The sequence below is a fragment of the Arvicanthis niloticus genome, chromosome 14 (genome assembly GCF_011762505.2).
Source record: "Arvicanthis niloticus isolate mArvNil1 chromosome 14, mArvNil1.pat.X, whole genome shotgun sequence".
Lineage (NCBI taxonomy): Eukaryota > Metazoa > Chordata > Mammalia > Rodentia > Muridae > Arvicanthis > Arvicanthis niloticus.
This window is the reverse complement of record NC_047671.1, coordinates 55,240,459-55,266,100: the sequence shown is the minus strand read 5'-3', so window position 1 is coordinate 55,266,100 and position 25,642 is coordinate 55,240,459. Positions and strand designations below refer to the sequence as shown.

At 38.9% G+C, this 25,642-nt stretch overlaps 1 protein-coding gene across 3 annotated transcripts in view; it reads left to right on the top strand.

Moving 5' to 3' along the window:
- The window catches only part of Iws1 (interacts with SUPT6H, CTD assembly factor 1), a 31,039-nt gene extending 8,265 nt beyond the window's left edge, over nucleotides 1-22,774 (top strand). The window contains exons 3-14 of one of the 3 annotated variants that reach the window (XM_034518014.2): nucleotides 4,137-5,001; nucleotides 7,640-7,832; nucleotides 8,372-8,429; nucleotides 8,867-8,964; nucleotides 10,262-10,412; nucleotides 11,093-11,175; nucleotides 12,320-12,449; nucleotides 13,321-13,438; nucleotides 14,132-14,243; nucleotides 14,812-14,868; nucleotides 16,788-16,899; nucleotides 22,418-22,774. In XM_034518014.2, coding sequence (XP_034373905.1) covers nucleotides 4,137-5,001; nucleotides 7,640-7,832; nucleotides 8,372-8,429; nucleotides 8,867-8,964; nucleotides 10,262-10,412; nucleotides 11,093-11,175; nucleotides 12,320-12,449; nucleotides 13,321-13,438; nucleotides 14,132-14,243; nucleotides 14,812-14,868; nucleotides 16,788-16,899; nucleotides 22,418-22,549 — 2,109 coding nt within the window. In that variant the 3' untranslated portion in view covers nucleotides 22,550-22,774. Of the gene's footprint in view, nucleotides 1-4,136; nucleotides 5,002-7,639; nucleotides 7,833-8,371; nucleotides 8,430-8,866; nucleotides 8,965-10,261; nucleotides 10,413-11,092; nucleotides 11,176-12,319; nucleotides 12,450-13,320; nucleotides 13,439-14,131; nucleotides 14,244-14,811; nucleotides 14,869-16,787; nucleotides 16,900-17,194; nucleotides 17,431-22,417 lie in introns of those variants that run through there. The other 2 variants (XM_034518017.2, XM_076912865.1) reach the window with 2 other exon arrangements.
- Nucleotides 22,775-25,642: the final 2,868 nt, after the last annotated feature.

Sequence of the window (25,642 nt, the reverse complement as noted above, 5' to 3'; positions counted from 1 at the left end):
GCTCTTCCAGAGGTCCTGAGCTCAGTGTCCATCCAGCAACTACATGGTGGCTCACAACCATCTGTAATAGAATCTGATGTCCTCTTCTGGTGTGTCTGAAAACAGCTACAGTGTATTCATATAAATATAATAAATACATTTTTAAAAAAGATTTTATGATTTGTAATTATAATGAGTAAGGTTTTGTTATTAGCAGCTTTTCATGCATTTAATGTTTAAGCAACTCTTTAAAGTACAGTTACTAGCCAGGCTTTAACCCCAGCACTCGGGAGGCAGGGCAGGTGGATCTCTGAGTTTGAGGCCAGCCTGGTCTACAGAGTGAGTTCCAGGACAGCCAGGGCTACACAGAGAAACCCTGTCTTGAAAAACAAATGAATGGACAGATGGGCAGACAGAAGGAAGAAAGAAAAAAGTATTACTATCTCTGACTATCACATAGTGGAGGAAGAGGCTTTGAGGCATTAAGCAAATTTCCCTAGGTCGCAGGATAAAGTAGCAGGGCTATGGTTTTGACTCCAAGCTGTACTGTGGCTCAAGTCTCTGTTCTTAGCTTTCATATTACATTGCCCAAAATCTATTCTTTCTAGAATGGAAGATGGAAAAGGAAGGCTTCATGTGAGGAGTATTCTTGCTAAGCTTTATGGCTGCCGAGTTTTATGAAAAGGAAAAACTGATTTAAAAAAAAAACAAAAAAACAAACCAAACCAAAGAGCACAACATGTGTGAAGGACACGGAACCAGCAGTGACATGGAGAGTTCTGTGTCAGGACAGGAGTGTGAGTTAGGGGAGGCAGGTGGGGTTGTTTTCCTCACCATAGAACCTGCAGATCTGTGTAAAATCAGTTTTTTATTCATCAGGACTGCTTTTTTTTTTTTGTTGTTTTTTTTTTTGTTTTTTGTTTTTTTTTGTTTTTTTTTTTGTTTTTTTTTAAACTACCTCGAAGGCAGTTGTGTTCTAGGATCACCTGTTCCTCCCTGCAGTTATTTATTTATTTTATATATATGATGCATACACTGTGCTGTCAGACACACCAGAAGAGGGAGGGCATCAGACCCCATTACAGATGGTTGTGAGCCACCATGTGGTTGCTGGGAATTGAACTCAGGACCTCTGGAAGAGCAGTCAGTGCTCTTAACCGATGAGCCATCTCTCCAGCCCCCTGCTTTTGTTTTTTGACATTGTAAGATAGCTTTTGACAGACAAGGGGATATTCTAAAATGTAGCTTTGGGTTTTTTTGTGTTTTTATGGTAAAAAAAATGAAGTTGTAAGACATTGCAGTTCTCTCTGGAAGTTTACATTGGATTGATAGCATTGTGCTATTTTATGGTTATTCTTGTTTTTTTGTTGTTGTTGTTGTTGTTTTGTTTTGTTTTTTGTTTTTTGTTTTTTTTTTTTGTTTTTGGAGACAGGGTTTCTCTGTGTAGCTCTGGCTGTCCTGGAACTCACTCTGTAGACCAGGCTGGCCTTGAACCCAGAAATCCACCTGCCTCTGCCTCCCAAGTGCTGGGATTAAAGGCGTGCACCACCACTGCCCGGCTTATGGTTATTCTTAAAGGCTCTTCTCTTCTTTCTCCTGTCCTCCCCTCATATTACAAATCATTGCTTAACAGCAGTTTGCACTTTAAGAATGTCAGTTGAGGCTAGGAGATGACTCAGCAGTTAAAAGGCTAAGGCTTACAACCAAAAGGTGAGTTATTTCTGTTATATGCTATAGACCTAGTCTTTAAGAATGTGAGTGTTATTTGAATGCTGAAATGAACAAGATTGTTATGATAGATGACCAATAGTTATTTATAACTGCAGTATGAATTATTGCAAAGAAAGCTTGGACCACATACCCTCAAAATGCTCAGTTTTTTTCTGACCGTTCTAAGTGGCAATGTTTTGCCTTAAGGTGACATTTGGGCTAACAGTGTAGCTCAGTAAATAGAGTGTGCTTGCTTAGAATGTTGTAAGACCCTAGGTACAGTGCCTAGTACTGTACGAACTAGATGTAGTTGTGCATGCCTGTAATCCCAGCTCTCAGGAAGTAGAAGCAGGAAGCATCAGAAGTTCAAGGTCATCCAGCCATCCAGCCTCAGCTCTGTAGCAAGCCTGAGGCCAGTCTGAGATACTTTGGACCCTGTTTGAATAAAAACAGTGTTTCTTAAGAAATTTTGTGATAATTTATAATGTTTTTTATACTCATGTCTCATCTCTAAGTTTTAAAAAAGTTTAAGTTTTCAGTTTGATTGCTAAAAAGTCAGATTATAAAATATTTTGATAACTTTTAAACCTTTTAAAAAGGTTTACATAGTTTCTGTTTCTAATATAGTCTTCTCAAATTCTGTAATGTCTTTGTCTCCTGCTTGAGTCTGTTGACTACTTCTTCCTCTTTTTTTCTTTTTGGTTTTGTTTGTTTTGGGACAGAGTCTCACTATATATCTCTGGTTGACCTGGGACTCCACTATTTAAACCAGGCTAGCCTTGTGCTCTAAGAGATCTGACTGCTTCTGTGTCCCAGGCTTGAGATCAAAGATGTATTTTTAATGCCCGGAACTAGCTCTTCCTTGACTCAGGTGATTGCTCTGTTTCTTCCCTTCATGCCACATAATGGATGAGTGTCTGGATATTGATTAAAGCTCATTTTAAAAATGATAAGACAGGCGGTGGTTATGCATGCCTTTAATCCCAGTACTTGAAAGGCAGAGAGGCAGGAAGATCTCTGAGATGGAGGCCAGCCTGGTCTACAGATCGAGTTCCAGAACAGCCAGGGCTACACACAGAAACCCTGTCTTGAAAACACCTCCCAAAAGGAGGTAGACCTGAGTAGTAGACTTACCTAGCATGTGTGAAGTCCTGAGTTCAGTTACCAGTACTAAAAAAAAAGTCTAAGAAGTAAAAATGATAGGAGACAGGTGTTCGTGTGGTGCACACCTTTGGCCTCAGCACTCAAGAAACAGAGGCAGACAGATCTCTCTGTTCAAGGCCAGCCTGGTCTACAGAGTGAGTTCCAGGACAGCTAGGACTACATAGAGAAACCCTGTCTGCATACCTTTGATCCTCCCACAAATATAAATTTTATATGTGTATGTGTGTGTGTGTATGTATATATATACATACACACACACACACACACACACACACATTTTCAAAGTATCTTGTATACCTTTGTGGTAGTAGATCAAATTATTATGTATTGTCTTGTGTTTCCCTAACTTCTCTTTAGACAAATACTTCCTTAGGGTCAGGACCTGGGAAACATCTACAACTTTGAGCATAGTGTTCATTAAATAAATGTTGATTTAATTTTATTTAATTTTGTATGATTCTTTAACCTTTTATTATTCGTTCACCAAAAGTGTATGTACCTGTGTACTAGAGAGCATTCTGTGCTCTAATGATAGGCCTCTGTGATGACAACAGTTTAAAATGCCTCCCTTTTTAGATGACTTTTTGCATAATTTTTCAACTACACTCTTCTGAAATAAGTGTGCTAAGGTGAACACTCAGTCCTCCTAAGATTGCATGTTCTTCCTGCAGTCTCTGTGTACACTTACTAAATGCATGCTTCCTCAGTGACAAGGAATCAAGTTGCTTACTGAGAGCTCAAGAAAAAAAAAATGCCTTTAGGAATTTTAAAAAGCTTGCAATTTTACAAAGTTTTCTAAATTATATTTTAGTGAATATGTATAGCAGTTATCATTTCTGCTGTGCTGTTGCAATGGTAGTAAAATGAAAACCATTTTTCAGGGCAAATCCAAACTATCTAAGCTTTATGCTAGACTTCTTGGTTTCTTCTTGAGAAACATATTCAGGCAGATCCCACTTCTAAATTGGCTGTAGTGATTTCTTTGGGTAACTAGAATTATGTGAGGAATTAAGGCTCCATTTTAAAAAACTGAGATCCTCTATATCTGGGAGTATGCTATACAGACTTGATTATACTTTTCTTTGGGGGGCAGACTATGACAGTTCATTTCATAGACTGGCCTTAGTTAAAGTGATATATAGTTAAAGTGTCTATATAGGTATAAGATTAAAACAATCTTCTGTTAGTGTCTACAAATTCCTACATTTAAAAAAAAATGCTGAAAAATTTTAAAGTTTCCCTGCCTTTTTTTGACATTGCTAATTTTTTTCTAACTTTTTCAGAATGAAACTAGTGATAGAGAAGATGGTTTGACCAAGATACATAACGGAACGGACTCTGAGAATGATGAGCCCTCTAATGTTAACGCCAGTGACTCTGAAAGTGAGGAGCTTCACAGGCCAAAGGACAGTGAGTCTGAGTCTGAAGAACATGCAGGGTCTCCTGCCAGCGACTCTGAAAATGAAGCTGTCAACCAACAGGGGAGTGACTCTGAAAAGGAAGAGCGTCTTAATGGGCATGCAAGTGACTCCGAAACTGAGGACACTCTGCGGCCTCAGGTCAGCGAGTCTGACAGCGAGGATCCCCCAAGGCCCCAGGCCAGTGACTCGGAAAGCGAGGAGCCTCCCAAACCTCGGATCAGTGACTCAGAAAGCGAGGATCCTCCAAGGGCCCAGGCCAGTGACTCAGAAAGCGAGGAGCCTCCCAAACCTCGGATCAGTGACTCGGAAAGCGAGGAGCTCCCCAAACCCCGAGTCAGCGACTCAGAAAGCGAGGATCCTCCAAGGGCCCAGGCCAGTGACTCGGAAAGCGAGGAGCTTCCCAAACCCCGAGTCAGCGACTCGGAAAGTGAGGACCCTCAGAAAGAGCCTGCTAGTGATTCTGAAGCTGAGGATGCCTCCAGACACAAAGAGAAGGCAGAATCAGAGGACAGTGATGGGGAGAATAAGAGGGAAGATTCTGAAGTGCAGAATGAGTCAGACAGCCATACAGACAGAAAAGGACTCCACAGCTCTGACAGTGAGGAGGAGGAACCCAAAAGGCAAAAAATTGACAGTGATGACGATGAAGAAAAGGAGGGTGGTGAAGAGAAAGTAGCAAAGCGGAAGGCTGCTGTACTTTCTGATAGTGAGGACGACAGCAAAACATGTAAGGAATCCTATTGGACTGTCACTTTCCTTATTGTCTCAGTTATAACTAAAATACTGGGTCCTCTTCTGGTATGTTTTATTAGCATAGAGTAATTGTAATGTTAATTTATTCATGGCCTTTTTGCATAAGTACATAATATATTTTGGTCATACTTAATCTCATCCTGTCTTGTCCAACTCCCACTGGTCCTCTCATATTTTCTCATTTCTTATGGATACTTTTTGTTTTGTAACCAAACGAGTTTTATTAGGTTTACCTGATGAAAGTCTTGTGCCTTTCCAGTGGCTCCAACTACTGAAGAAAATATTTCTCCTTTCCCTACCAACTATTAACTGAGTATAAATCATCAGGGAGGATGGGGCTTCAAAAATTCATCCCCCTTCATGACCATATATTGATGGTCCCAGTCTTGGGCAGGTATTCATAGCTATTGTGACAAGGGTGCATTAGCAATGTCATGATTGGAAGTTTCCTGTCCTCACCACCTCCCACTTCCTCTGACTCTTAGACTTTCCCTGTTGTTTCTACCTTATTTATTTTCTGAGACTTAGAGGGAGTGATACAGATTCTCATTTATGGTTGAACATTAAATAGTCACTTATTCTCAGCACTTTGACTGGCTTTGAGTCTCTACAGTTAATGTTAAATATTAGATCTGTATTGTTTTCCAACATGATCTTCTAATTGCCTTATTTTTAATTTTTTTAATTTTATTTTTTTGAAGGTAAAGGTGAAATGCTTGGTAGTAGGCAGGTGCTGAACCACTGAGTTAAATCCCAACACCTAGCATGATATTCTTAAATATAATGAAAACACTCATTTTTCTTGCCTATCATTGGCTAAATTTCCTTTGAGTTACTCTAACTTCACTATATTAACTTCTGTGTGCTTGAAAGGGTGGTTTAATAGTCAATATAAAAGACTTCATTTTTCTTTCCTAGAAAAGCCAATATTTTAAAGAAATGTGTTCCCATGAAAACTCCTGTCTGTATAGTAGGCTGGGATTCTCTGCAACTGTTAATTTGAATTTCACTCGGCTAGGAACTGAGCTTCAGAAGTTCTTCTTTGTTAAATGTCAAAACACTGTTGAGGACCCGCATCCGAGAAGGCTTAGAGGGTTCTATTTAGAGACGATAGCTCTACAGAGTCTTAGTGTTTACTGCCTCAGACTCCATCTTCACAGGTAATAGTTCTTAGTACCTTTTAATGCAATTTGTCTTTTATAGAAAAAAAATACATTCCTTTGTAATAACAGTTGTTATAGCAGAAAACAGTGCTCTTTAGGTCATATTTCATTTACTGAGGTTTTGTTTCTAGCAATTTCTCCCCCTTATTCCTCACCTAAAATCTCAATTTTCTTGCTGTTTTTTTCTTCTGTGTTGCTGACTTTTCCATTCAGGTTTCTCATCTGTTTTGTAGCCTTTCCCCTGTGTGTTGCTCACTAGCTCTCTAGGGTATCGATCAAATCCATCTGCTTTGTAACCTGTTAGGTCATTGATCATTTTACTAGGAAAGTTTTGAAACTTTTGCTTTCCATTCTAGCTACTTCAGTATCTTTGATTTCGATAATTGAGGAGTCATGTGGCTTTTTCTGTTCACATTTCTTATATTTCTTTGTGGTGATTTATAATACGGTGGGAGTCATTTTCCTGAGCAATCTATTCTTGAAGGCATAATCCCATAAAGTAAGTGAAAAGGAGACAAACTGCTCTAGGGGTGGCAGCATCATACAAGATCTAGAAAGAAGCTTAAAATTAGCCATTGCATCTAATACACCACTGTGCAGAGGACTGGAAATGCCAGCATTACTGGAGAGTGTGCTGTGAAGTCAGAAATTACCTAGGGCAAGGATGGAAATAAAGAGGTAAAACAAGGCAGGGGAAGGGCAGGAAAAGAGAAACAAAGAATAAACATGAAACCTGATGATGTTTTAGAGGGGAAGATAAAAACAGGAAATTTAGGAGAAAAATTTTAAAGGAAAACAATCACTTAAGTAGTAAAAAAATTCAAAACAAAATTAATTAAATGTAAAAATTGTTTTTTTTAAAGACAGTAAGGTAAAGCCAGACTAATGGGGCAAGGAAGATAGAGGCTTAGGGGGGAAACAGAAAAATATAAAACTAAGGAAAAGAAAGATATTGTCCAAGAATGGTAATAAAATGTGTAAACAGATTAGGTGAATATTTAAAGGAGAATAACCAATATTAAAAGTTCAAACCAGAGTTTGTTGGTGGTTTAAGCCCAGCACTCAGAAGGCAGAGGCAGGCAGGTCTCTGTGAGTTCAAGACCAGTGTGAACTACAAAGCAAGTTCCAGCCAAGGCTGTTATATAGAGAAACCCTGTCTTGAAAAAAAGTTTCAGTATCGTTAAAAAAAAAAAAAAAAAATGTGCTTAAATGTGTAGGGGAAAAATTACATAAAAAAGAAAAAAAGTTGAGGTATGGGAATAGTTTTTTTATGGTTCCTTGAAAATTGGAGATTGCTAGTTCTATGCACTGGAGATAGTCAGTTGAATTTTCTTATGTGTGTTCTGAGGTTTGTCCAGGTATCTGATGGCGTGTATCAGAGTTGTCTCTGGTTTTTCATTTTTTGTATCGGGCTTCTAGCTGGCCACGAATGATTGTGTTTTCCAACAGCAGCAAAGAAGAGCCGAGTTGTCTCTGATGCTGATGCCTCTGATAGTGACGTTGTATCAGACAAGTCAGGCAGAAGAGAGAAGACAGTAGCATCTGACAGTGAAGAAGACGTCGGGAAAGAAGAGTCTTCTGTAAAGAAGAGTGAAGAGAAGGATCTGTTCGGGAGTGATAGTGAATCAGGCAATGAAGAAGAGTAAGTGAGAACACGGGGTTTTCAAGGGACCTTTGGTAGTAAAATGGCTTTGGCCATGTAAGATTTGAGCTGAAGTATGACTACACAAACTACAACATGAGTGGGTCTTAAAATTATGTTGACTGAAGGACGTGAAAGGTTTTTATGGCTCCATTTACATGAAGTTTAAGAACTGGTAAAACATGGTGCTGGGGTCAGTAATCATATTACCTCTGGGTTTGGTTGTGGAAGGCCAATTTAAAGGGGCTGTCAAGGGCTGGGGATGTAATTCAGTCACAGTATTTGAAATAACAAAAAACAACATTCCCTCACCTGTGGGTTCAGCACTGCCTGAGTAAGAAACGGCTGTGAGGAAACGTCTGGGGAAGTAGGCTTCGTGAGTAGAGCACTGCTTATATGAGTGTTTGCTACATACAGCCCACTGAACTAGATGCCTAAGGTCTTCACATTTTACTGTTCATAATTATACCTTGTTTGTAAAAATGATACATATGCAAATATAAGAAAGCAGATGAATCTTCTTGTATTTGCTTTTCTAGAAATCTTATTGCAGATATATTTGGAGAATCTGGTGATGAAGAGGAAGAGGAATTTACAGTAAGTATAAGATGGGACTATTGGTTTTGAGTACATATTGTTTTGTTTCTGTGCAGCAGTTCTATAATACTTACAGTGAAATAGTACAAGCCTTACAAAGGATAGAAGCATTTTAGGTTGCAGACTTTGGAAGGTGCAGGACAGTCTCCCCTACCCGCTATGAATAGTACACTGGCATATGTATAATAAAAGGAGATATTAGAGCATGAAAGTGCTCATACAGGTATGAGCTTTTGTGGAACAAAAAACTTCCCCAGATTAGGAGTGAGGAGGGAGCTTTTGTTACATCCTTTTTGATACCTATTCAGTATTCTTTTTTTTTTTTTTTTTTTTTTTTTTTTTTTTTGGTTATATTATTTTAACATGAAAAATTGGTAGCTGTTTGCAAAAGAAAATCTGTAGGATGATTATGATGGGCTAACTCACTATGCCTTCAGGGTTTTAACCAAGAAGATTTGGAGGAAGAAAAAAACGAAACACAGCTAAAAGAAGCAGAAGATTCTGATTCTGATGATAACATAAAGAGAGGAAAACAGTAAGTGGTTTTGTTGTTACGAGAAAAGTGAAGGTAGAGACTATTGAGGTTTCCTGTTTCTTGTCTCGGTTTCCAGACTTGGAAGAGTATGTTTTCTTTTCTCTCTCTTTCCCCCTGTCACCTCCTCTGTATAGTGTTAGTGAATGGTTTGCTGTTGTTTGCTCTGGGTCTTAATTTATACTATTCCATGACCCTCCTGATCTAGTTTTTACAAGATAAACTCTACTAAAAAATAACCTAATATGAAAAAAAATTGAGGGGATGGGAAGCTCATTTTGGGTGGCAGGAAAAATAAATCTAAAGTCAACACTAAAATGTTTCTTAATTATACTTTGCTTACTTTTGTTAAGATAGTTTTGAACCATGTCCACAAAAAGATGATGCCATGAGGGGGGATGGGAGCATAGACTGAACACTGGTCCCAGTTGTAAAGATTATGCTTGAGCAGCAAGTGGAGTTTCTCTTCAATGATGTGCAAGAATTTAGCAGCAATATTTGACTGCTGCTCTCAGAATTTTGGATTTATTAGCATGAGGAGTGGCAGAGGGAGGTGGCACCCTCTTGGTGTAAGTGAGGAGAGCTGTAGAGTGCAGGCTCTCGGCACGCCTACGGTCACTGTGTTTTCAGCTGTGCTCTTCAGTACTAAAAAGTAGCAGTTAAGTTTTTTCTAGTCATGGTTCATAAGACAAAAACGTTTAAATAATTGAACATTTCCTATTCCTCAAAAGGCAGTACCCCTAAATTGACTGCTCTGACTGAGGACTTGAGATGTTCTTTCTCAAGCTAATAGACAACAGGTATCAGTGTGGCCTATGAAAATCTTAGGCCTCGTGGTGATTAAAGTCCTCTTGTGGTAGGAAGTTATGCATATGTGAGCTTTAAAATATGTAGCTGGGTGGTGGTGACTCATGCTTTTAATCCCAACACTTGGAAGGCAGAGGCAGGTGCATCTCTGAGTTTGAGGCCAGCCTGGTCTATGTAGTAAGTTCCAGGACAATCAAAACTACACAAAGAAACTTTATCTTAAAACTAAACAATAGTAGTACTTCTTTGACTCAAGATTAGACAACTTGGTGTTCTTTTTGTTTTTTGAGACAGAGTTTCTTTGTGTAGCCATGGCTGCCCTGGAACTCTATCTGCAGACCAGGCTGGCCTCTAACTTCTAAGAGTTGGCACCTACCTCTGCCTCCCAAGTGCAGGATTAAAGGTATGTGCTATCACTGCCTGGGCAATTGGGTGTTCTTAATTTGATTAAAGAAGGTTTGTGATTAGAGCTTGCTTTTGTGTTGCTGCCTAGTATGGACTTTCTGTCAGATTTTGAGATGATGTTACAACGAAAAAAGAGCATGTGTGGCAAACGCAGACGAAATCGAGATGGGAGCACTTTTATTAGTGATGCAGATGATGTTGTAAGCGCCATGATTGTCAAGATGAATGAAGCTGCTGAGGTAAGAGTCTCTTCTAGATTACCCTTTCCTCCCTCCCATTCCCAACCCAATTGATGTTGTGGTATTTTTTTTTTTTTTTCTTTAAATGTTTAAACTTAGACTACATAAAAGGTTCCTTGCTTTCTGTAATGAATAAATAATCTTAACTGTAAAGATTCGGCCACATGGTTAGGAAAAGAAATCATAAGTAAACGTGAATCGTTTTTAAGTGAATGGAAAGTTTGTTTTCATAGCTATCTGGTTCACGAACAGAACCAGAAGTTGATGTCTGTTCAGATATAAAGTGTATAAAAAGTAGAAATTATTCAAATAAATATTTTTAGTAATGGGTTATACTATCTTTCCTCATAGAAAGATAATTCCTAAAGAGAAACCAAAATTTCCCAGCTATAATTTGTTACTAGAATAAACTCCAAAAACTTGAAAATTTGTCAGTACTGAAAATGACATTGTGCCTCTTGGTTCTGATGGTTAAAAATCGATGTAACAGGTTTATAGGTTTGATTGACTGAACAGATAAGGAGTTTGACTTTGTGCAAACAGTTTATGCTTTCTTATTAGAACATAATTTCTTTCTATTTTAAGGTTCAGAATTGTAGTGGTTATAATTGCCTATTAAGAGTTAATGTTACTTTATTTTAAACCTTTTTTTTGGGTGGGGGGGTCTGTTTTCTGAATAGGAAGACAGGCAGTTGAATAATCAAAAAAAGCCAGCTCTGAAAAAATTAACCTTATTGCCTACAGTGGTTATGCACCTTAAAAAGTAAGTATTTTGTTTTCTTGGAATTTTTTTCTTTTAATATTCAAACCATACACTGTTCTAGAATTATTAAATAATTGCATCCTTCAGGGATGAGTAAATTTTCCTCAGTTACTGTTCTTCATACATTTGGGTTTTTTTTTTTTTTTTTTTTTTGGTTTTGTTTGTTTTTCGAGACAAGGTCTCTCTATGTAACTCTGACTGGCTGGCCTTGAACTCACAGAGATCTGCCTACTTCTCTGCCTACCAGGTGCTGGGATTAAAGACATGTGCCACCATACCTGGCTCATAAGTTTTTTTTAAAAACCTTAATGCGTTTTGCAAACAGAACAAACAGAAAACTAGTAATAGTAAAGAAAGCCTGGGGAAATTTACTGATTTTATTCTTTATAGACAATTGAGACCTTGTAAATTTTTATCTATTTTTCCCATGGTAGTTAGAAAGAGCAAGTCTTAGGAGATACTGCTTACAGCTCATGTGCTGCAGATTCATTTAATCTTGTACATCACAGTCATTGTTCTTTCTTTAATGAAGCTCTTCCTAAATCCATGTTGGGGGATTCTTTCATTAGTTTGATGTAGTCATGAACAACTTTGTTTTTTTGTTTTTTTTTTTGTTTGTTTGTTTGTTTTAATAAAGTGACAACCTATCTTTGTTAGTTGAAGAAATGCTATAGCACACCAGTGAGCTAATTGGAACTGCTTTCTCCACCGAGGCAGACAAAGCTATCTGGCAGATTCCACATAAATATGTTGTGCTTTCTAGTTTATTCCACAATATAAAGCAGAATTTAAATATTGGTGTTCAATTGAGATATTTTCCCCTCTATGAAACTATTCTAATAGATTGTTTTTTCTTTTTTAGTAATAATTGGGCTTCATTGTTTTTTTTTTACCATCTGTATATTAATATTGACATTAATCTGTTTTGTAAAGCTTGCATATCTTAGCAAGTTGACCTTTATCAAGTCTGTATGGTTCTGGAAGCTAACTCTTATACTGTTTTTGAAACTAGAATAGAGGTTGAGTAAATAGTCAGTATAAATAGACTTTCTTTAAAAGCAGTTTGAGACGTCACTCTAATAGAGTCAGGACTGTAGACTTGGTGTGGTTACTGTGTTCATCATTATTATCATTTCTGTTGTAGGCAGGACCTTAAAGAAACATTTATTGACAGTGGTGTCATGTCCGCCATTAAAGAATGGCTCTCACCTCTACCAGATAGGAGTTTGCCTGCACTGAAGATTCGGGAGGAGTTGTTAAAGATTCTGCAAGAGGTTAGCCACAGATAATTTGTAATTTATTAAGTATCTTATGTGGTCTCTGTAGTCAAGACTTGTATTTTGTGCCATTTACTTATAGATTTTGTTCTGCTACAACATGCCAGAAAAAGGGTTTGGGAAAAGTGGCCATACCTAATAAAATGAACATTAAAAACAAACAAACAAACAAAAAATTAAAACCTTATAAAACTTGATTAGTGACAGTTTTCAAGGAAAGAGTTCTTAGTGCAGCAGCAGTTCCTTAGAAGAGCAGTCCAGTAGTGATCACACCGTAGAGAGGCACTTGAAGTAGAAAGTGCATGGCATTCAGAGACGATAAACTTCAACTGGATGTCTGGTTGGGTTCCCTTTGGTATGATTAGGACACGCTGGGCAAGCTGCTTAACATCTGAAGAAACACTGAAGAAACTGAAGGCGCTTCAGTGTGCGAAACACTGTGCTGGGGGCTGGGTGTATTAGTTTATTGGTCTTTTATAGAAAACTTGTAAAGTTAGGCATACTGCCTCTAGTTTATAGATGAGGCAACTAAGACAAGTTAGACGATTTGTCTAAAACCAGGCAGCTGGCAAGTGGCTCTGCTTAGATTCAGGCTTAGGCTTGTTGCTTTCCACAGCCTGGGCTGAGCTGTTGTCCTCTTAAGTATGTATAGTTCATATTTCTTCACATTGTTAGGTTTTACTTTACTAATACTAAAATCTCGACTTTTGATGTCAGCACAAAGGATGTTCCATGTCTTTATAGACCCTGAAAATGGAATTTTGTACTAGTTCTAGTGTGAATGAAGGAGGGTTTGAAGATCTCTAGATTAGCATACCTCCTAGCTTATGAGTGAATTAATATGCATGTATATGTTTTTGTTCCCCAGCTACCTAGTGTGAGCCAAGAGACCCTGAAGCATAGTGGGATTGGCCGAGCAGTGATGTATCTGTATAAACACCCTAAGGAATCAAGGTCCAACAAGGATATGGCAGGGAAATTAATCAGTATGTAAAGTTTGCTTTTTGTTTAATGTCTAGAGAGAGTTGCATATATAAAAACTGTATTTTTACCAATATTTGTTTAAATGATTCAGTAAAGTAGAATTGAAGAATTTTAGTTCTTTCATACAGGCATTAACTTTTTCTCTTAGGCTTAAAATGTTTTTAAAACTATTTAAATGTGTTTTCCAATATTAACTACAACAATTAAAAACATGTCTTCTAGCTGGACCGAGAACATGGAGAGCGGGTAGAATGTAGGCCTTGGAGTTAGCCAGGCCTACTTTATAGTATTGCCTCCATCACCTTCCTGCAAATCCTCAGCTGGTAACCTAACCTGAAGAGCCTCTACCTCTGTAATAAAGAGATATTAATAATTCTTTGTTTTCTCTGGGCTATTATAAATGAGAGGATATGTAGAGAGCACTGCTATCAAGAAAGTTAGCCATAGTTGCTCTTGTCAGCTGCCAAGACCTTTTCATGTGCTTCCTTGTTCATGACAGAAATCTAGATCCTAACTGAAGTACATATTGATTGTAAGCTCTAGGTTTGTTTTCATTCTTCCCATGTTCCACATTTAAAAAAGAAATACTCTATAAATGCCTATAATACTGCCCAATATTAGGGTATGGTTATTTAAAAGTCTGGGAGAAAATGCTATTTTGTGAACTAAATACCTGTTGTTTTCCCTTTTTGCAGATGAGTGGTCTCGGCCCATATTTGGTCTTACCTCAAATTATAAAGGAATGACAAGGGAAGAAAGGGAGCAGAGAGATCTAGAACAAATGCCACAGCGACGAAGAATGAGCAGGTATGAGGGAACAGGTATGAATGCACAAGTGGAGTTTAATGGCATTTAGGGCAGACCCTTCTGGTACCAGAGCTGGAGTGCTAGAGACTGTAGTGTTATAGCCATTTGCAGAAAACAACTTTCTCAGCCCCAGTTCTAAAACCATAGGAGGAAAAATGTTATTGGTTCAATTTATCAGTATTCTGGATATATCCTGGAAGGGCAGGGTTATCAGTTACAAGTATAGTTTGAGTAGGTCACCCAGAATGAAACCTCCTGCACAAATGACAGTTTAAGTGAACAGTACTTTAAAACAGTGACAAGTTCTCAGGCCAGCAAGATGGTTCAGAGCAAAGAGGCACTTGCTATGCAAGTCCGGAAACCTGAGTGATCCACAGAACCCAAGTAAAGGTGGAAGGAAAACTAGCTCCAGTTATCCTCTGACTGCCACATGCATACTTTTAATTAATTGTTTTTTATGGTTCAGAATAAAGGTATTAGTTATGATATAATGTGATATTTTGATATCCTCTTCCCTAGTTCTAAGAATTTGAGATTTCTGGTATCTGACTGTTTGCTCTTTTTCCAGCACTGGTGGTCAAACACCACGAAGAGATCTGGAGAAGGTATTAACAGGAGAGGAAAAGTAAGAGTTCTGTCTTGATCTTTCTTAGTATATAGAGAAGATTTTGGTTTTTACTTCATTATAAGCACAATATTAAATTTTGTGTTTCCATTGACAAAGGGTAATTTTTTCAATTTAATGTTTATTGAATAATTATAAAACGGTGTGTTGTGTGGGAAGAATTAAGAGGATAGTTTATTTAACAAGTATTTTGTTGTTGATTGGTAAGTGTAAAGCTTAAAGAATACAAAAGAACTTTAAATTTTTTCCATGCCGTTAAGTAGTTTCACGGAGGGATGTAGACCAAGATGTGTGGGTTTGTTCGTATGCAATCCTGGTTTCAAAATGGCAGCTGTGCTGAATAGTGGCAGTGTGAGATTCTACAGATGCAGGTGTGGACCAGCAGGAGCCTAAGATCAAAAGGGGGAGTTTTCTTCTCTTTATGACTTAGCAGAAGGTTTTGAGTTTATATGTGAAACTGTCGTGTTTGATTAGAAATTCTGGCTTGGAGGACATCATTTAGATAGGCTAGAGCAGTGGGCTGAAGGCAGTGATACAGTTACATGGTCTTAGTAGTAGGGCAACAGAGGCTGAGAAGACATTGTACAGATAGTTGCTAAGAGTTGGTGACATATTTAGGGAGAAGTTAGCTTACAATTGAAGACTCAAACCAGAATATAGAGACAGTGATATAACCATCTGCCAAAACTTAGGAAGATTAAGTATGATTTGAAGAAATTAGTTATTTTTCTAGTCCTTTCATATGTTTCTAAGATACTCTTAGAAACACCATCTAGTCAGGCTAGATACATAGACTTGATGATTATATCCAAAGCTGGGATAAATGTTCATTTAGAGTCTAGAATAAAAAACGAGCTAACCAAGTTGGCAAAGGATTGTAGCCGAGGAGCCAGTAGTGAAGATGTGTCAGCGCATGCTGCAACAGAGCCTGGAGAAGACAGGAGTATAGATGCTTGCTCCCTGCTCCCAGTAGATGTAAGTCTACTCTCACCATACCTTTAGGGGAGTTCCAAAGGATTGAATGGCTTAAATGGTCAGACACTGACAGAGGGGCTTGACTCACTAAGAATTGTGATCTTAGTGTAGCATGGTTATTTTAAAAGTTTCCTAGAACTAAAGATAAGCACAAGTAAAACTTGTACTGAGTAAAACTAAGAAGATAAGATAAATAGATTACATCAGTGTCCTGGCTGTGATATGCTGTAGTTTGAAAAGTTAATGTTGAGAGAGACACTGGGATCTCTCTGTTACTTCATATAGCTGCTAGAGAATTTGTGGTGACCTCACAAGTTTTCTATAAGAAGAAACTAATGAAAAGGTATGAATTGCATATGCAAAAATCTTGTGAACTATGGGCATTCATGGAGCTTTGGGAAACTATGGGGTACATGAAGTTTTGGGGGATCGTTTTAAGAACCTATTTTTTTCTCATCTCCTGGTGACTCATGAGACTTGGTTAGAAAACTTAGGATTTGGAGTACTCTGGAGCTGAAGAGACGGCTCAAGAGCACTTGCTGTTATTTCAGAGGACCTTCGTTCAGTTTCCAGCACTCACATTGTGGCTCACATTGTTTGTAACTCCAGCTCCAGTGGATCTGACTCCTTTTTCTTATGGTACATATGCATAGATGAAGGTAGATGCTCAGACACACACATATAAGAAAACATTTTCTTGAGACTAGCCTTGGAAAGGACAGAGCATGATAACATCTAAAGCCAAGGAAAAGCAAGAATTCATACAAATAAAGAGGAAATTATCATTGATGAGCCATATAATGAGCCATGTATGGTGGTCTGTGGTTGAGATTTGAAATATTGTAGCTGAATGGGGTTGGTCCAGGAATAAAAGGGTGAAATCTCACTTAGTCTCTGCTGTGGCCAACTAAGTAAGCAGTGTGTGTTTTTCTTCCCTTCCTCAGGGCTCTGAGGCCTGGAGATCCTGGCTTCTGTGCTCGTGCGAGAGTCCCAATGCCATCAAACAAGGACTATGTTGTCAGGCCCAAGTGGAATGTTGAAATGGAGTCATCCAGGGTGAGTGAACAGAAGAAGAGCAGGACCATTTGAATTGTTTTCCCTTCTTTGTGTTTAATAGTATTTATAGCAGTTAGGATTTGATTCACAGAGATCTGTTTTGAGATCTCTTAGGTATTCATTCATGAGAAACAGAATTCACCTGCTTTCTCGGGTCCTCACCTCCTTTCCATTCTCTCCATCTGCTTCAACGTTTCTGTTTTGAAATTGTTACAATATATACATTTCCTGTCATCAGTGAAGATATTCCACAAATGTTGGTAATCTTTTTCTCCCATCAAACCACTCTTTCTAGCCTGGTATTCTTAAAAAGGGCCTAAGTCGATTGGAAAAGCATAAGAGGAGGTTTGTAGAACAGAAGAGGCTCAGCAAAATGCACCGGGCTGTCAAGTTCAGCATTGAAGGCAACAGGATGCCCCTGTAGTCCTGGCCCTTCCAGAATTTGTATATAAGAGGTATTCCCAAGGAAGCATGAGCTGTGCATGGGCTTGAATTGCCATCAGAGTGGAAACAAGTATGTGCTTTCTTGGATTAAAAAAAAAGCCTGGCCTGAAATCAGCTTCTGAAAAAATTAATCCTGGCCAGCATTCTGAGTCATCAAGGCCTCTGAATCCTTAGGAATTGGCATTGAGGTCCCCTTCTGTGTCAGTAACAATACAGACTAATAGGTCATTGCTTTCCTTTTTTATTATCTTGGACAAACAGTACCCCTGGACTTCATATTCCTCACATGAAGGCTGGGGGTGAGCCTTTCCTTAGGTTATTTTTTCAATAAACATTTTGTTTGTCCTGATTATTAGCAATTTTTATAAAAAGAGCACACCCAAACCCAAACCCAGGGTGTCTCTGTGTATCCCTGACTGCCCTGGAACTCATTGTGTAGACCAGGCAGGCCTGAACATGAGAGCCAACTGCCTCTGCATCCTGAGTGCTGGGATTAAAGGTATGTATCGCCACTTCCCAGCTGAAAATGCCTTTTTATTTGGACCCAGAATCGTAGTCTGCATTACAGGTATACAAACTGCCTTAGTGGTTTGTTGGTGCACAAGAAGTGACTTTTTTCCTGTAGTCAGTGACATGATAGCATTCATCAAGAATTCTGTTAGTTAACAACCACTGATATGTAGATATATTCAACAGGTATTTATCACCTGGTCATAAGCCAGTGACATTGAGATCAAGAGTAACACCTCACTGCTGAGCATAGTATCTTGTCGCTTTTTGTGCCTCTCCCTCAGCTTCCTTCCATTCCTTTGTTATTGCTATGATGTGCTCTTTTTTAAAATTTATTTATTATATATAAGTATACTGTAGCTGTCTTCAAACACACCAGAAGAAGGCGTCAGATCTCATTACAGATGGTTGTGAGCCACCATGTTGCTGACATTTGAACTCATGACCTCTGGAGGAGCATTTAGTGCTCTTATCCGCTGATCCATCTCTCCAGCCCCTATGATGTGCTCTTAACTACTGAAAATAGGTAAAGGAGATGGGCTTTATATAGATGATACTTCTTCACTCGGACTTCCTTTTTTCTGGTTCCATATCTAAGTCGTTGGCCACTTCTCCTTGCTATTCCTTCTTATACTTCTTTTTTTAACCATACATTTTCTCATTATATCCTCCCTTATTTTAGTCACCTTATTTATATTTCCTTTCCTAATATTTTTGTTTTTGAAAGTTGGAAATGACAGTGCAGCCACAAAAGTGTAATAAAAGTTTGCTGGCCATCTGCTCTGGAAGCACCGTCCAGGGCCCATGCGCCCATCACCTGTTGCATGTTGTGAGCCCATATCCTTGTAGGCAGAGTGGGTAGGGAGCTGTATATTTGCTCCAGTGTGAAGGAGATCCCTTCCTTCGTTTCCAGTCATAACTTGCTGATATTTATCTAGGCTGCCAAAATTTAGCTCCACCAGCCAGACTGGCGTATTGTTTTGTTCATTTCTCCTCATTAATCTGTATAGGAGATTTACTTTTAAGGGCTATGTAATAGTCTGTGATTTATGTGAATATATACTTACTTGTTTATTTCTGATTTTTTTTTTTTTTAAACATCTTTACTTTGGGCCTGGAGAGATGGCTCAGTGGTTAAGAGCACTGTTTTTTTTCAGAGGTTCTCAGTTCAACTCCCAGCAACCACATGGTGTCTCACAACCATCTGTAATAGGATCCAGTGCCCTTTTCTGGTGTGTTTGAATAGAGCTAACAGTGTACTCACATACATAAAATAAGTAAGTCTTAAACAAAACTTCTTTATTTTGAGAGATAATATTTTGGCTGGCCCAAAACTTGCTATGTAGAGTATACTAGCCTCAAACTCAGAGATCCATCTGCCTGTGAATGATGAGGCTTTTAAAAACAGTAATAGTAAAATGGTGGCAGCAGTGCATATTTTTGTGTGGAGTTTTACAATACAGGCATTACAGATAAAATTAACATGTAATTTGTTCTCTCGCTGTAAGTTAACATTCTGGATTATAGCTTTTTGCTCCTTTTTATGCATGCATGAACATTAGCCTTTTAAAAAATTTTGGTCTGTGGTCTGTAATGTGATCATACTCAGGGTTTGGTTTTAATTTAATACAACAGAATTCCATCTGGCTCCCAGTCTTAATGATTTACTATGTGTTGTCATGTAGCTGTGCCCTTCCCCCCCCCCCCCCCCCCCCCCCCCCCCCCCCATTTTTTAGCAGATGTTCCTTGCTGGTTTTCTAAAGGCATTTTTCCCCACTTGATAAAACAGTGTGGCTTTCCTAATATCCAAAGGAACGTTACAGAGTTGAAGAATCAGGAAATGAAGATCATTGGATTTGGCATGTTAGGTACTGAAATGTCAGTCATTGAGAAGTCTGTGGACTTCTCATATGCCATGAGCAGAAGCATTCTGATACTTGGTGTGTTCCTGGTACCAGTGCCAGACAGATCCTGGAAGGTTCAAACTGTTACGGGAAGATCCTGGGAGTGAACAAACAGACATCCAGCTTGATATGTGGAGCTTCAGGGAGTTGGGTGATTGTCAGAGATTTGAGCAACAAGGCTTCTACCAACTCCTTGTATACAATGAAAGGAAGGCTTAGGAAGGATCGGTCTGCTGGTAATAAAACCTTTTCTCATCTGACAGTGAATTTTTATGCCGAGAGTACTGGTGCCAAGTTTGGAATTGGACTATTCCTAGAAAACTTGAAGAATGCCGTAGAAAGGTTGTTCCTTGCCTAATGATCAACTAGCTGTATATTAGGGTGAGGCTAAGTCTCTGAATGGACTAAGAAGGCTCACAGTACAGAAGTTCTAGAGAGCCTTGCTTACCTTCTTAGTGCTTCTGAGGTTACAGCTTTGGAGGGAATTCAGTAGTAAATATTTGGAGAGAAGTAAAAGAAAAGCACCTGTCTTGTCTAATCTGTCATCATTTTTATTTTTATTAGTCTTTTATTTATTTTTTGACAATTACGTGTGCGTATGCAGTGTAGCTTGGTCTTGTCTGCCCACCCCCAATATCTCCTCCCTTATCCTTTTGGATACCCATGTACTTTCCCTACCTTCATATTTTCTCCTTATGTAGTTTCTTGGTTTTGATTTTTAATTTACATGTATTTGTGCATGTGCTTATATGTCTCTGGGTTTTTGTGCCATAGTGCACCTGGTTCTGGGAATCAAACTCAGGTTGTTAGGCTTGGCAGAAAGTACCTCTACCCACTGAACCATTTCCCCATCTCCTATTTCTTTATATATAGTTATATATAGCTTTTGTAATTCATTGAATCCAGTTAATGCTGTCTCTGCTGGAGTGCTGGCTTAATCTTGGGTAGGTAACCATAGCTGCAGTGAGCTCATGAGCACAACTGCAACATTCCCCAGTACTCCTCCCCATCCTTTGGCTCTTCCGCTTTTGCAGCCCCTCTTTCTCTGTGTTCTCTGAGCCGGGGGAGAGGGCGGGTGTTGATACAGGTTTCCCATTTCTAACTGGCAAATGAACAATCACTTATTCTCAGTATTTTGACTAATTGTGACTCATTACACTAACTGCTCCCCATTATAGAAAGAAGCTTCTCGACCAAGGCTGAGAGGAGGACTAATGTATGAGCATAACATGACCATTTGAAGACACTTTGACAATATGACAGTGTAGCAACACAGTAGTAGTAGGGTCCTAGGACTTGTGACCTCCCAGCTATGGCTTTTGGTCAGGCATACAGTACCAAGCATGAATTCTTTCCTGTAGAGCAAGCTTCAAATGTAACAAAAAAATGGTTGGTTACCTTCATAATAGTCAAGCCATTTATTGCCCAAGTGGCCACATCTTGCTTGGCAAGTCAGTATTGTAGCATTCAATATTTATGATGGGTAAAACTGTCGATGACTACCCACTACCCCACTGAAGCCTGTATAGCAATGTAGCCAGCAAGGAGGGAAGGTCACTTGCTTGCTAGCTTAGTCATTGCCCTAGTGCAGTGAAGAGACGTCATGAGCCAGGCAGCTCTTACAAAAGAGAACAATTAAGGGCTTATAGTTTCAGAGGGTTAGTGAGTCTATTATCATCAGAGTTGGGGTGCATGATGAGAGCATGGGGCACTCATGGAACTAGAGCTAAGAGTTGCATCCTGATCCACAGGCGGGGGTATAGGGGAGACTGGCCCTGGAACGGGCATTTGAAATCTCAGAACTCACCTGCAGTGACACACTTCCCCCGATAAGGTCATACCTCCAACAAGGCTGCACCTCCTAATCCTTACAATTCTTTCAAACAGTTCAAACTCCTGGTTACTAAGCATTCCAACGCATGAGGCTGTAGCTGCTATTCTCATTCAGGCTGTCAGAGTCACCATTCTTAATGTGGTCAGAAGAACTCACACTGTCTTTGACGTCAGCAGCAGGCTTTTTTGGATTTATTTTTTTAAAAGCTGCCAGTGCCTCTGCAACCACATCATTGTAAGACATGCATTATTGGAAGTATTTTTAAATACTTGTTTTTAACAAAGCACAGCAACAACAACAAAACCCAACTATGCCTTTAACTCTAAAGCAAGTGGAAATGTCCTGACAGCAGTAGCGACCACAGGTATAGTTTGCACAGGATTCTTGATAATGCTGAAGCAGAGCAGAGACTCACCCAAGGCTGGATCTAGAACTTCAGCACCTCATCGTTTGCCTGTGTTGGTTGTGTTTAAAGTCTTTCTCTAATGACTTGTCTTTGCTTTTTGTTTTTTAATACCAGAATTGTTTGAAACTGTATGTCAGGTAATTAGCCCCAAATAGTTGGATGTCAGTGGTAAGATTGGGGAGATTATAGTTTCTTATTTCCCTCTTCTGTCCTTTGGGAAGTTTCTGTGGATTGTGGCAAAATTAAAAGTAAAGCACAGATAATAACCAATTAATCGTCACTGAGAGTTCAGTAGTTTTTTTTCCTAACTCTTTGTTCTTGTCACCAAAGCATGTTTTGGTTATTGTTAAGTTTCAGGTTCTTCTGACTGCTAGATTTGCATATTTCAATAATTTGTTCTTCAATTTTCCCTAATCTTAGTTTCAGGCAACCTCCAAGAAAGGTATCAGTCGACTGGATAAACAGATGAGAAAGTTCACAGATATCAGGAAAAAAAGCAGATCTGCACATGCAGTGAAAATCAGCATCGAGGGCAATAAAATGCCATTGTGACCTTGCCTGGGACGTGTCCCCATCTCTAAAAAATGCACAGTGGACTATCAAGAAAGAAGATACTGTTAAATGTTTTAGTGTGTCTCTGAGTGGTTCCGTTTGTATCATTGTTGTAGGACTAACATTTCTCTCTTATTTAAGACCAGTTGTCTGCTTTGTACAGAAGAGTACTTACTACTCCTGCTTCTATCAACTGTACGTAATAAAATTTCATTATGGTTTTGGGGGGTTGTCTCATCATTGTCTTAAGAGACTATTCTCTGTGAGATCAAAAGTCCTTTTCAATACATAAGTGTGATATAATGAGGAATTTGTCTGGCCTTTGTCCCTGGCTCCTGACAAGGAATAGCTCAAACCTTTAGAATTCTTGAACTATCTTTGTTATTCCCTTGATTTGGCTCATCATAGGGTCCTAAGTTTGCTCTAAGACTAGTCGACAGAAATATGCTTGGTCTAGTCACATTGCCTGTGTGATTAATCAGTCATGCCTCTGTATTGAAGCCCCAGTAAAGAAAAGAACTCTGGACAAGCCAGGTGCCTTTCACACCTATAATCCCAACATTTGGGAGACTGATGTCGAAATAAAAGGATCATGAGTTTGAGGCTATCCTGGATTACATGGCAAGACATGCTCTGAATACTGCAACTGTGTTGATGTCCCAGGAGAACAAAGGCACAGAAGCTCTGCACCACCCTTCATACTACTGAATCTTCATTGACCTGGTTGGCTTAATTTGTATCTTTTCTAATAAGACCAGTCATAACTATAACTTTTTATTGAAAGACATAGTGCTTTTTCAAGTTCTGTGAGTCATTCAGCAAAGTTTTAAACCAAGAAATTCTTGGGAACTTGCCTCTATAGCTACCCTGGAATTTTTTCATGATCTAAAGATATCACTTGCAGCCCATGTCTGAAGTTGAGGACAGTCTTGTGGAGGAAATCTGATCTCTAGAACTCTCAGTTTTTACACCCACAGCTGAGTATTTGGTATCAGAATTGAATTGTAGACCACTGTATATGCATGCCTATAATCTCAGCACTTTGGAGGCAGAGGCAGGAATATTGGGAGCTCTCCCAACAGCCTGAGTGACTCAGAAAGATTGTTCAAATAAAGATGGTATCTCAGTAGAGTTTGAAATACAACAAGCATACGTTTTATTTCTCTTGTTAGAGATGTTTTATTTGTTTAAGTCTGGGGAGTTAAGCTGTGGGCAGAAAAGGTTAAGATTGAAAATTTCTCAGTTGCATATAGCAATTGGACAAATAAAAAAGGAGAAACTATAGTTTCTTAATTCAGTTTTGAGAATTCTTAAAAATCATGAGAGATTTCTGTAGAGCAAGAAAGTTTTATCTGTAGCTCATTAATTATTTAAATCATCTGGTACAAACTGGAGCCTTGATTATAGAAATAGAATATTATTGGCCACAATGGCCTTTGGACAATTGAAGGAATGTGGATTTCATGGACTAAACACTCTATAAGAACCTTTCAAGCCTGGTGTGGTGGCACACACCTTTAATCCCAGCACTTGGGAGGCAGAAGATCTCTGAGTTCGTGGCCAGCCTGGTCTACAGAGTGAGTTCCAGGACAGCCAGGGCTACACAGAGAAACCCTGTCTTTAAAAAAGAGAGAGTGAAAGAATAGAGCCTCTTAAAGACCATCAGTATGCAAGAGCAGATGGAGTGTGAAGCAGAAAGACCTTACAAAGCAACAGTTAAGCACTAGGTGGTGGCAAACTACCTCTGGCTTTGTTTAATTTCATTAATTTAAAACAATAAAAGCATGTAATGTAAACTCAAAACAGTTCTGAACATGGAAAGCAAGTTTTGAAGAGTTATTTTGCTGTCTTGGGATGATCTCCACTTAGCACCTAGTTTGTGCAAGTAATAGAACTAGCAAGTGATAAACCCATAACCTGGAGTTCAAGGAGATGATACTTAAAGGGAAAATGCTAATTTCTTTATAAATTCCTTTGTTGTGTGGATTTGGGGGGTGGGGGGAAATCCCAAGCTTGACTCATTCATTGCCTTCATAATTTTCATTTACTATAATTTCCAGAATACTAAAATTAGCTCCCATGAACCCTTCAACATTTTTCAGTGTGTCACAGTTTATGTTCTATATACCTGATTTCATTTGCAGAGTATGTGAGTATAGTTTATCCACAAACTTTCTTCTTAAGCTCCATGTCTAAGCATATTTCTCTTAAAAACATGTTTCGTGGCCGGGCAGTGCACATCTTTAGTTCCCGCACTCAGGAAGCAGAGGCAGGTGGATCTCTTGAGTTTGAAGCCATCCTGCTTTACTGATTGAGTTTTAGGTCAGCCAGGGCTACACAGAGAAACCGTGTCTGAGAATACAAACAACCAGCCAACCCATGGTTTTTAGGGGCTAGATAATGCAGCTTTGTTGGTAGAGTGCTTGCCTAACATGCACTAAGCCTAGGTTCCATCCCCAGTACCACAGATAATCTGGCCGGTCACCTTGCCAACCTGGCCTGACAACATGGCAAATACAAAGCCAGCCTGGGCCACTTGAGACAATTTGTCTCAAAATTGACCATATTTGACCTCTTGTATGGAATGCTGAGTAGTCACTCAGGTTTTTTTGGTTGGTTGGTTGAATTGTTTTTGTTTTGTTTTTTTGTGAAATGCTTTCATTTTGGCAAAAAGTTTGTATCTTAGCCACTTTTAACCGTACAGTTTAGGTGCATTGCCTGGGTTTACATTGTATAAGCCATCTCTAGAAATCTTCATCTTACAAAATTTAGCTGTACTGACTGGGCACATTAGTGCATGTTTTTAATCTCAGCGCTAAGCATACAGAAGCAGGACAATTCCTGAGTTCAAAGTCATCCTAGTCTAGAGCTCCAGGCTGGCTAAGACTGCATAGATCCTGCCCCAAGCAAATACCTTAGCTTCTTCCACCAGCTCTTGACAATTTCATTCTGCTTTCTGCCTCTGATTTAGACTATCCTAGGAACCTACTTTTTAATTTATTGGGGGGGGGGAGAGCACATGTACTGTGGTGTACATATGGAAAATTACGGTTTTATGGAGTTCTTGCCTTCCACCTTTATTTACTTGGATTC